At 35.4% G+C, this 12,277-nt stretch overlaps 1 protein-coding gene across 1 annotated transcript; it reads left to right on the top strand.

Moving 5' to 3' along the window:
* Positions 1-996: 996 nt before the first annotated feature.
* On the top strand, positions 997-2,378 carry LOC141715124 (AT-hook motif nuclear-localized protein 9-like). Its single transcript, XM_074518604.1, has 3 exons — positions 997-1,326; positions 1,580-1,648; positions 2,208-2,378. The coding sequence occupies exons 1-3, from the start codon at positions 997-999 to the stop codon at positions 2,376-2,378; spliced, it is 570 nt and encodes a 189-aa protein (XP_074374705.1).
* Positions 2,379-12,277: the final 9,899 nt, after the last annotated feature.

Raw genomic sequence — 12,277 nt, 5'->3', positions numbered from 1 at the left:
AAAATGCCAATTGTAGATGTATTTCGAAAAATTACATATACCCCTTAGAGATATAGCAATGCATACTATACAAGTCAAAATGTCAAGTGTAGATGTATTTCAAAAAATTACATATACAAGTCAAAATGCCAAGTGTAAATGAATTTCGAAAATTTACATATGAGTGCAAATCGTTAATATTTTTAAATATTGAATCCTCTCTATTGATATTTGAATTTCTAAATCGGTATACGAGATGTTATTTTTTATTTATATTATGAACCAAGGAGAAGAATAGAAAAAATAAGTTATGAAAATTATCTATAAGAAAATGAAAAATATTATATAAAAAATATAATAGAGAAATTAGATTTTAGTAAAAAATATTAGTTGATTTTCAATAACATCAACCACCTTATATTTCTATAATAAATATCAATCTTGCAATATATTATATGAGTAAAAAATAGATAAATGCACCTAAGTAAATTTATATCTCTAAAATGAATGTGGATCGGATTTTGATCTATATTATGTAAACAATGAAATTAATGTATAACAGAAGCGACAAAATAATACCGCTTACAGATATAGAAATGCATGTTACAAAAGTCAAAATGCCAAATGTAGATGTATTTAGAAAAATTAAATATGAGTGCACAAACTTAGTTTTTTAAATATTGAATCCTTTCCATATTAATTGATATTTGATTGCTAAATTGGAACACGACATAATAATTTTTATTTGTTTTTTGAACCAAGGAGAAGAATAAAGAAAATAAGCTATGAAAATGAAAAACATTTTATAGAAAATATAATAGAGAAATTTAGATTTAAAAAATAAAATAAAATGTAAAACATATAAAGAAAAATAAAAATAAAGTTTTGTTATATAGGTGGGTAGATTCTAGATATGGTATCATTAATATAGGCAAGTCTCCAATACAACACTAAGTCTTCAACAGTTTCAATATAGTCACAAACACACACAAAGACCCTCTAAATTACAGAGAAAATATGGCATCTGAGAAGGGAAAGTGTACCCTAGACCTGAACACCCCCAGCGGGGAGGTAAAAAGAAAGAGGGGAAGGCCCCTAAAGTCTCAAGCAACAAGAAATTTGGTGCTGTCTCCTGGGAGTGCTGGTTCTTCCCTGTCAGTGATGGGTGCTGTATCTTCACCCCCAGCGATGAGTGCTGTTTCATCAATGCCCATGAGAGTTGCTGTTGTTTCACCGCCGGTACCACGGGCTATTTCCGAACTACAGCCAGCATTCAACTTGTCTCCCTCAGCTGAAAATTCTGTCCGGGGCCAGGTGGGCGAGGCCGTGATCGTGTACGGCCCCAGGGTTCTGAAAACTTGCAGATGCCTGCTTCCATGAGTGAGTACTTTTCCTTCACTGAATTTCAAAAAATAATTATAGAATTGCTTCTTCTTTCTTTTCGTGTTTTTCTACTATATTTTTGGGGTTTAGGTATTTATCTGTATTTATGCTGTTGGGGGTTTAAAAAATAATAGATTTTGTTTATAGGAATGAGAATTTGTTTGTTCCCTAGTTATTATTATCGGAACTAAATGCATTGTAATTTTTCTTTTGTCAGGGTGTGTTTTATGCAGACACAGCTGCTGCAGACTTTACGGCTCATGTGATACATGTAGACTCTGGGGAGGTATACATACTAATTCTCTTTTTAAACTTTCTTGTATAATTTTTTATTAAATTGTGTTAAATATATCTTGTACCGTTTCTTTTAGGATGTTATTAGAAAGATCATGTCTCTAGTGCCCTGATTTCTCATCCCCTTTCTTCTGGTGGTTCAGTCACCTATGAGGTTTGACTCCTATCTTCCTTACTACTACTTCAACTCTAATTTATTGGTTGCATTCATACTATAGGTTAATGTATGTGCATATGTCTGTTAGCTATCTCGTCTGAATGCAAATTGATTTAATTAAGAAATTACGAAAAAGGTGTTTTGTCTTGTGATTTATAGCCGTATAGTTACATATAGACCCCACTTTTGCTGATTTACATACAAGAATGGAGGACATGCCCTGCTCGGATCAGGGTGATTGTGTTACTTGTAATTCCTGAGTGGGGAGACAACTATGGCTGTATAGCTTCTCTGAGTATCCTTGTTGCAATAAAAATCTACTTAATAATGGAATTAGTACTCTCTTTTTTCTCTCTCTTCTCTTTAATGCACAATTTCAAACTATATACTGCAGGGTCAGTTTCAAATCTTGTCTTTGACTGGCTCATTTACTGTGGCTGAAACTGGAATGGGGAGATGTAGAACAGGTGGTGTCAGTGTATCGCTAGCATGTCCCGACGGCCATGTCATAGGAGGTGCCGTGGCTGGCCCGCTAGTTCCAGAGGCCTTCACCTACGCTTGTTGAAAAATTATAAAATCAAAGTTTCATGAAATCAATGGGTTGATATCATATAGTGCTTCCTTCTAAACAATTTTAACCTTAATGTTAACACTCATTTTCTTCTCAGACTGTGGTTGGAACCTTTCTCCCAAATGCTCGTAGAAATTATTAACGGCAGCAAGATGCAGCAAGACCAGACCATGTCAGAGGCCGAGAAGGGAACCCCGATGTGAACATGGTTACGCCTGATGGAGTATCATAATACTTTCTTGATTTGCTTTAGGCTCCTAAGAAGCTTTGTAAATATTAACTTTAGTGTTTCCCGCATATTATTTCTTGCATGAAGTTTCACCAATTTTATTCTTTGATCATTAGTATTGCAATTTTGCCAGTATTTATTTCTATTTAGCCTAAAATAACTTTGGAACACCTATATGAGTGAAGATGGGTGATAGCTAACTAGTACATATTCTTATATGTTACTTAATAATTAAGACCACCAAGACACCTTTTGATTAATATTAATTATGTACCGTCTCAAAAATAGTATTAATCCATATGTAATGCATAAATTAAATAATAAGTAAATAACACATATATTTTAGCATGTTTCTACCTTAACCCTATCAGTCTAAGTCTGGCTGGCTTAAAAATTTCACTAAAAAAATATATTATTAATCATCCTATTACAAGATTAAATAATATATATACTTTTATTAATATTTATCCTCTTTTTCTTTGTCACACTAGTAATTGATAATGTTATACTCTGTAAGACCTTTTAATAGCATATATAGCATTATATATATTTGGGATCACGTATGTACACCATCTGTTGATTTTTTTAATATAGGTGAGGAATAAGGTTTTGACTTTTCATGAAGAAATACACCGACTTTATTCCGGCAAGTTGAAGGTGTTTATGGATTTGCTATAGTAAAACCAAGATTTGTATAATTGTGTGTATACAGTAAAAACACGTACGTGGGCGAAAGGGGGAGGGGCACTACGTCAAAAATACATGCAAATAATCAACCACATTCGTATTTAACTCCTGTTAGAAAATATTATAGATGAAAATTGATGTGACTAACTTAGACCCTTTTTGTGTCGAATATAATATAGAATAAGTAAGGGTATTGTTAAAGCCAAAGATCAGTGGTTTGCTTCTTGCTTTAATCTTGAATAAAAATTAAGAATGTGATTTGGTTTGATTTATTGTTTTTAATAAATATGTTTTATGTTGAATTTTTTAATTTCCCAATATATTTTATGTTTTATGTTCCCTCCGCATGCATAATTATGACAAAACCTTAACACAGATTCAAATTCATTATCAGGAAAACATCTTCTTATTACTAGATCGGGATAATACTTCCAAAGATATGGATCATCCCACACATAAAATTTTGAATCATGTTTAAAAAAGTGTGCAAGTAATTCACAATGTCTGCATACCATGTAATAAAGTGTTTTAGAGCACTTACCTCAATCTGGAGAAGTTGTTCGTCCGAAAATGTCTCATTTATAGGCACATCTTCTTACTCCCTCACCAAGCGACTTAGATGATAAGCTACAACATTCTCAGATCCTTTCTTGTCCTTAATTTCAATGTCAAACTCTTGTAGCAGAAAGATCCAACGAATGAGTCTTGGTTTTGCCTCCTTCTTGGCCAACAAGTACTTTAAGGCCGCATGATCAGTGTACACAATCATCTTTGTACCAAGCAAATATGACCGAAATTTCTCCAAAGCAAAAACAATAGCTAGGAGCTCCTTCTCAGTGGTTGCATAATTGAGTTGTGCATCATTTAAGGTCCTCGAAGTATAATAGATAGCATGCATCTTTTTGTCTTTCTGTTGCCCAAGTACAGCTCCAACAACATAATATGAAGCATCACATATTATCTCGAAGGGAAAATTCCAATCAGGTCCTCAAATGCTAACTTGCATTCATCATTGAACTCGAATGAAACAAATTTCTGAAGAAGGTTAGTTAGAGGTCTTGCAATTTTTGAAAAGTCTTGAATGAATCTTCTGTAGAAACCAGCATGTCGAAGAAATGACCTAATCTCCTTTACACTTGTCGGAGCATGTAAATACCGAATTAACTCAATCTTTGCTTTATCCACCTCAATGCCTCTTGAAGAAATCACATGTCCAAGAATCATACCTTAGGTCACCATGAAGTGGCACTTTTCCCAGTTCAACACCAGATTTGTTTCTTCGAATCTTTGCAAAATTAATCTCAAGTTCCTCCAACAACCATCAAAATCATCACAACAAAAAATGAAATCGTCCATAAAAACTTTGATAATTTTTCCCATATAATCAGAGAATATGCTCATCATGCATCTCTGAAAAGTCCCAGGCCCATTGCACTGACCGAAAGATAAGCGCCAAAAGGCAAAAGTACCAAAAGGTCATGTAAATGTTGTCTTCTCTTGATCTTCGGGGGCTATAGCGATTTGATTATATCCGGATTATCCATCTGAGAAACAGTAATAAGCACAGCCAGCCAACCTCTCCAATATTTGATAAATGAATGGCAAAGGAAAATGATCCTTCCTTGTAGCATTGTTGAGAGGCCTATAATCAATCCAAACTCTATGACAAGTGATGGTTCTTTGAGGCACCAATTTGTTCTCCTCCTTCGCTACAACTGTAACTCCAGACTTTTTAGGAACAATATTCACGGCAGAAACCCACTTTGAGTCCGAGATAAGATAAATGATTCCATTATCCAATAGCTTGATGACTTCTTTCTTCACAACTTCCATCATTGGAGGATTGAGTAAACGCTGAGGTACTCTCACAGGATTTGCACCTTCTTCTAAGTGGATACGATAAACACATAATGTGGGGCTGATTCCCCGATTATCTGCTAAACTCCACCCAATAGCCTTCATGTGTTTTCCAACTACCTTCACCACTTTTTCTTCTTCTCCAGATGTGAGATTTGATGAAATTATGATCGGCAATATCTCTTCTTTCCCTAGAAACACGTAATTGTTGTGGAGAGACACCCATAAAACTGATAGAAGTTCATTGAATTCTTGATCTTGACATGGTGCTTCTGCAGCTTTTAGAAGTCTGTCTTTCCCCACATCTTTTGATAATTGAGCTTTAGAAGAGCTTTGACCATCTTGAGTAGTTGATGTCAATTTTCAAGGCTCCTTTGATTTACCAACATCCTTGGATTGTTGAATCCTAGCTTCTATCTCCCTTTAATCTTGGGAACAGGCATGAGTAGAGGAGTTGGTATTTCTGGTCTCACAGTCTCAGGAAGTGCAGGCAATGGAATGATAAGTTTTCCATGATGAATCCCAAATCTACAGAGTTTTGCATTTGTAAATGCTTGTGGGAGTCCACCAGAGTAGTGAGAGCTTGCACTTGAGTTGTGAGTGAATCATTGGAAGACTGCAGAGTTGTAACTTGTTGTTGGAGAGCTTGAATCTGTAAGTTTGTGGATGTAGAAGTGGGTTTTTGAGAACTTGAGGAAAGGGAGGTACCAAAGGTATCTTGCACAGCTTGTTTCATCATTCCATAAGAATAGCAAATAGCTCATACCTGCTTTGGTGGAGTTGATTCAACTTGAGTTTTATATCATTTGAACTTGTAATTTGTTGTTGAACTACCTCATGCAGAGCTATGAAAGACTGTCTGAGATTTTTGACATCCTTTTCTACAGAAGTCAGATCAAATTTGACCATTTGGTCAGCAAAGTGTTGAAATCTTGAAGTGATCTTGACTTGAGAAGGAATAATCTCATCCATCTTACCTCTCACCCGCTTCATGATCTTGTCTTCATAGCCAATCAATTTTATTTCTAGTGCTCTACCAAATAGGTGAAAAGCTTTGCAATGAGCCTTGTACACTTCATTAACTTCATCGTAGACCTCTTGAGGAGTCAGGACCTTGGCATTGCTTCCCAGTATGGTTACATATTCATCTCTAAACCTGGCCAAGACCTGATCCATCTCTAAAGAAAAGTCCTTAGACAACCAAGCATCTACATATCCATCTTGCTTAGCTTCATTAACTATTTTCTACTTCTGATTTTCAACTTCTTTATTGTAGGTTAGCAGAATAGCTTGATAGTCTTGGTTGCTCATATCTGAGGTATGAAGATGCTGTTAGATGTTGGCTAGACCAGAAATTTGATCAACAAGGAGATCATCCATAGTTGTTGGTTGAGTTTCAGCTGTCTGTAACCATTGGAAAATGATATGTGGTTGTTGTGGTTGAGAAGTAGAGGGTTGATCTGATGGGTTAGAACCACCTGTGACTAAGGTCACCGTTTGACTCACAGATTGCTCTGTGGTTTTGACAGTTTATTGTTCGTCACTTGTGGTGGGAACCTCCATTTGAATTGGAGTAAAGTTAGCTAGGTTACTTTCATTTACTCTATCCTCAAACCCTTGCTCATTTTGCAGTGAGCTTGCACTTGAATGTGTTAAACTTGCCTCCCCTATAGTAGGATCATTGGAAATTAAACTCCTAGCTTCAATTGTGAGTGCAATCTCAGCTAGGGTTGTGAGGGGAGTTGTTCCCATAAGAGGAACCTACAATTGAATTGTAGAGGATTTAGATAGTTCTTCCTCAGGAGTACTACCCTCAAACATACAACCTGTGTCTTTGTGAAGGTTGATTTGCACATGAAGGTGCATTTGTATCTATTACAATGTCTTCAGTGAAAACTGATGAAACCCCTGTGTTTGTGTTGGTGTCATCAAGGTCTACCCCAGCATGTAGCCTCTCACTAACTAATTGTGGTTCCTGGGTGGTGATCATAGTTTCTAGAACCATGTCACTTGAAGTTTGAAACTCTTGAGAACCCGAATCAAGAGTTTTATTGTAGGAAGAAGAAATTTGAGATATTAGATTTTGAATGTCAATATTGAGTGTTGGCAGCTCCCCCTGAGTAAATGAGGGAACTTCAATAGATGTGCTCTCCTTGTGTGTGTCATCCTTATTTCTCCTTCCATACACTTGAATTGCTTCAAGTGTTTGTGCAGACTCGTTACAGGGTGCATTAGAGAGAGTGCTCTTTTCAATAGAGACACCATGTTGAGAGGATGCCCCCAGAGTCTGTTCCTGTCCCTATTTTACAACTACATCCTTTTGAGAGGATGCAGAGGTGGCTTGAGTGGTCAGCTTAGATTTTTAGCCTTCTTTTTCTTTTTGACCAAGGGTGACTCAGGTACTGTTTGTTCCTCACCACTCTCATTTATGATTGTCAGGTTTGCCTACTTTCTCTTCTTTTCACTCACTTGACCCTTTTGAGAGGATGAAGTGGTTGGTTTCCTAGCTTTTAAAAGTACATAAAGAAGGGTCTTATAATTGGTAGGTCCCTATTGGTGTGCCTGTGTTTGTACTTCCATAGGTACAGGGACTATTGATGTACTAGATTGTGCAATATTTGTCCTCATTTCAGGCATGGGGTAAGGATATGTCCTAAATCTCTCCAATTTGAATGAAGTTAATTTAATCCCTACCTGTACCTTATTCTTTGTAATAAGTGTTCCAAATAGAATTTTGAATACTTGTTTACAGTTTTCTATTAGTGATCTATCTATACCTTCTAGCATATGTATGTCATTAATTTTATGATTTAAAGCTGACATAATAAATCTAGGAAGAAAAATTTCCTTACCTCTTGATGTCACAGGCATTGTTAGCCTGGTGCTTAGTTCTTCCAAGATGTAGTGACCTACATTGATCTATTTGTTGTGAGCCATTGAGTAGACCAGCTTCTGGACAACACTTGAAATATTGTCAAACCCTGACTTTCTACAGGTGAATGCCCTTATTATTGAATCAAATAGAAAGGACCATTCCCTTCTCAGGTTCTTTTCTTTCAGGCTTTCCAAGTTAATCTTCTCCGAATAATTGATAAAGTCCATGAATTTATAAAGCTCCTCCTGATTTGGAACCTCCACTAGCTTGTCAATAGGAATGCGCAAAGCCATGTTGACATCATCCTCAGAAATCTCCACCTGTTGGCCCTTGATTGAACAGTTTACAAAAATTGAAGCAGGCTTATTGTCATGCACTACTGTCCTGGTCACAGCTGTAGTCCAGAAATCCCTTAGAACATCCAAGTAGAGTAAGGGATTTACAGTAGGAGCCCCTTCAAGGTATGTCTCTAACAGAAACTTCACAAAGCTTTTAAAAGCTCCAAGAGCCTGGTTTGCATCTAAGAATGCAAGAAAGTTGGTTTCCATTGGGATAAAGGGTACAATAGTGTTTGATGCCATTGATTAGTATTTGAGGTTTAGTGGGTAACAGAAATTTAAGAGAAAGGGTTCAAAGCAAGAGAGAAATCGGTTTGGATTTGAAAGTTCTAGGTCACTTAGAGTTCTCGAAAGCGTAAAGAACTGTGTGTATTGATGTCTGAGTATTTATAGTAAAAGCAAATGACTTATCAAGAACTAAAAAATAAGCGTTTGGAATTTTCTTATCGAGAAGTCATTGTGAAGAGTGAATTACATATCGATAAGTCATTTAAATTTACTCTTTTAAAGAACTTAAAATTGACTTGTCGAGATGTTAAATAAATACTCAGTTTGTCCAACTTGGACTGAATTGTTTCCAGTTTTTATCTGAATAAATCAAAATAAAATCAGAATAATTTTGTCAGAAGTCTAAAATTATACTTGTAGAGAACTCTGTAAGTTGACACTTATAGAGAACTCTAAAATGACTTATCGATAAGTCATAATGAAGCTTATCGAGAAGTCCATCGAGAAGTCAGAAAATTGACTTATCGAGAACTCACTCAAGAAGTCTTAAAATGACTTGTCGATAAGTCAGTTAGACTTATCGAGAACTCGGTTCTTTATATAATTTTGATAACTTTGACTCTGCCTTGTGCTAATTTTACATATTCAAAATGCAAATAAACATATAGAAAGTTTTCTTAGAGTTAAAAATTTCAAGCTAAATTTTGAATTTTAAAAAATAAATATGCAGAGATTTCTAAAATATTTATAATTTATATTCCAGAAAATTTCCAATTAAATCAAATTAATTTTGATTTACTAGAAATTAATCTGCTGCAAAACATTAGTAGAGTTCTTGCCTTAGGATGAAGAATTTAACATTCCAATTTCACCTACAAGTCTAGTGAAAGTTGCTTCATCCAAAGGTTTAGTAAAAATGTCAGCTAACCGTTTTTATGTTGGAACAAAAATTTGCTTAATGGAACCATTTGTAACATTTTCTCTAATAAATTGGTATCTTATATCAATGTGCTTTGTTCCAGAATGATTAATTGGATTATCCCCCGATAGATATAGCATTAGTATTGTCACACATATTTGGAATTTTATGTAACACTAGGCCATAATCCATTTGCTGATTTCTAATCCAAAGCACTTGAGCACAATAACTTCCAGCAGTTATGTATTCAGCCTCAGCTGTGGAAGTTGACACAAATTGTTGTTTCTTGCTATATCACGATACAAGTCTTTGTCCAAGAAACTGATAGCATTAACTAGTGCTCTTTCTATCAACCCTGCATCTAGCAAAATCTGCATATGTGTATCCAACAGCTTCAAAACCAGTTACCTTAGGATACCATAATCCCAAGTTTGGAGTTCCCTTCAAATATCTAAAAATTCTCTTTACAACCATCAAATATGATTCTTTTGGATTGGCTTGAAATCTTCCACACAGATATGTTGCAAACATGATATCCGGTCTACTTGCAGTTAAGTATAGCAAAGATCCAATCATTCCTCTACCGCTTGAAATATCTACATTTTTGCCCTTTTTATCTTCATCTAACTTTGTAGCTGTAGACATAGGTGTAGATGCAAGTGAGCAATCAACCATATCAAACTTCTTTAACAAATCCTTTGCATACTTAGTTTGGCCAATGAAGATTCCATCACTTCTTTGACTAACTTGAAGTCCAAGAAAGTAACTCAATTCCCCCATCAATCTCATTTCATATTCACTCTGCATAAGTTTGGAGAATCTTTGACAAAGCTTTTCATTTGTAGAACCAAAAATAATATCATCCACATAGATCTGAACTAGGATCATATCATCGCCATGCTTCTTGTATAAGAGAGTCTTGCAATAGTACCTCTAGTGAATCCATATTTAATCAAAAATTCTGACAGTATATCATACCAAGCTCTAGGTGCTTGTTTTAGTCCATAGAGAGCCTTGAGTTACTTATATATAAAATTTGGAAATTCCGGATTTTCAAATTCAGGTGGCTGTTGAACTTAAACTTCTTCTTCCAACTCACCATTAAGGAATGCACTCTTCACATCTATTTGATACACCTTGAAATTGGAGTGTGTAGCAAATGCAAAAAAGATCCTTATTGCTTCAAGTCTTACAACTGGAGCAAAGGTCTTCTCAAAATCAATTCCTTCCTCCTGTGAGTAGTCTTTTGCAACCAACCTTGCTTTGTTTCTGGTGACAATTCCATTTTCATCCATTTTGTTCCTGAACACCCACTTTGTTACAATTATACTCCTGTTCTTTGGTATGGGAACCAATTTCCAAACTTTTTTTCTTTCAAACTGATTTAGCTCTTCTTGCATTGCAGATATCCAGTCATGATCAAGTAGGGCTTCCTCAGTTTTCTTTGGCTCAACTTGAGACAGAAAACATGCATGAAGACATTCATTTGTAGTTGCACTTCTAGTCCTCACTCCAGCATCGGGATCACCAATAATTGCATATGCATTTTGAATCCTATCCAATTTCCTTGTGTGAGTTTGCTGACTTATGTTTTTAGCTTCTTCTTCATTATTGGCATGACTTTCAGAATTTTCTTCTTTTTCTCCCCCTGAGTTTGTGCTATCAAATTCAGGTGTTTGAGATGAGCTTCTATTCTCATGATTCACTTGATCAGTAGACTCTTCATCAATTCTGTGATTTGTGTTGAATTCATGTTCATCCTCAAAATCACTATCAATTTTGAGATTTTCAAATTCTAGGGTCTCAGCTTCACTTTCACTACGGCATTCCAAGCCTGAACATTTCTCATCATCAAAAGTAACATGTGTGCTTTCCATAATTTTCTTTTTTTCAATCACATAGACTTTGTATGTAGTTCTCTCCAATGAATATCCCAAAAAATTTCCTCAAAAACTTTAGACTCAAATTTTCCCACATATTCAAAGTTGTCCTTCAAAACATAGCACTTGCTTCCAAACACATGCAGATGCTTCACAGTAGTCTTTTTTGTAAACAAGATTGAGTACGGTGACTTGCCAAGATTTTTGTTAAAGAGATATCTATCTTGAGTATAACATGCAGTGTTCACAGCTTCTTCCTAAAAACTTGTTGGCAGTTTTGTATCTTACAACATTGTTCTAGCAGCCTCTATTAGTGTTCTGTTCTTTCTCTCAACTACCCCAATTTGCTGAGGTGTTCTAGCAGATGAGAACTCTTGAACAATGCCCTTGTCTTTGCAAAATTCAGTTAAGGTTGCATTCCTGAATTTTGTTCCATTATAACTCCTCAATCTTTTCACACAAATCTGATCTTCATCCTGCTTCTCTACCTTCTTGATGTGTTCAATTATGTTGTATGGAGTTTCATCTTTAAAATGCATAAATTCTACCCATGTATATCTTGAGGAGTCATCCACCATCACAAGTGCATATCTCTTTCTTAAAATTGACAAAATATTAACTGGTCCAAATAAATCCATGTGAATAAGTTGCAAAGGTGCACTTATGGAATTCACAGTTTTACTCTTGTGACTTGATCTTTTAACTTTTCCATTTTGACAGGCATCACATACTTCATCTTGAGCAAACTCTAGGTTTGGTATATCTCTCGCAAACTCCTTCTTCATTAGAGTATTTATTACTTTGAAATTAATGTGAGACAACTTCGTATGCCAAAGCTTGCTTTGCTCTACAGATGCCTTGGTGTAGAAGTAACAAATTT

Source organism: Apium graveolens, chromosome 3, assembly GCF_009905375.1.
Source record: "Apium graveolens cultivar Ventura chromosome 3, ASM990537v1, whole genome shotgun sequence".
NCBI classification, from domain to species: domain Eukaryota; kingdom Viridiplantae; phylum Streptophyta; class Magnoliopsida; order Apiales; family Apiaceae; genus Apium; species Apium graveolens.
This window is presented reverse-complemented; position numbering and strand designations above follow the sequence as displayed.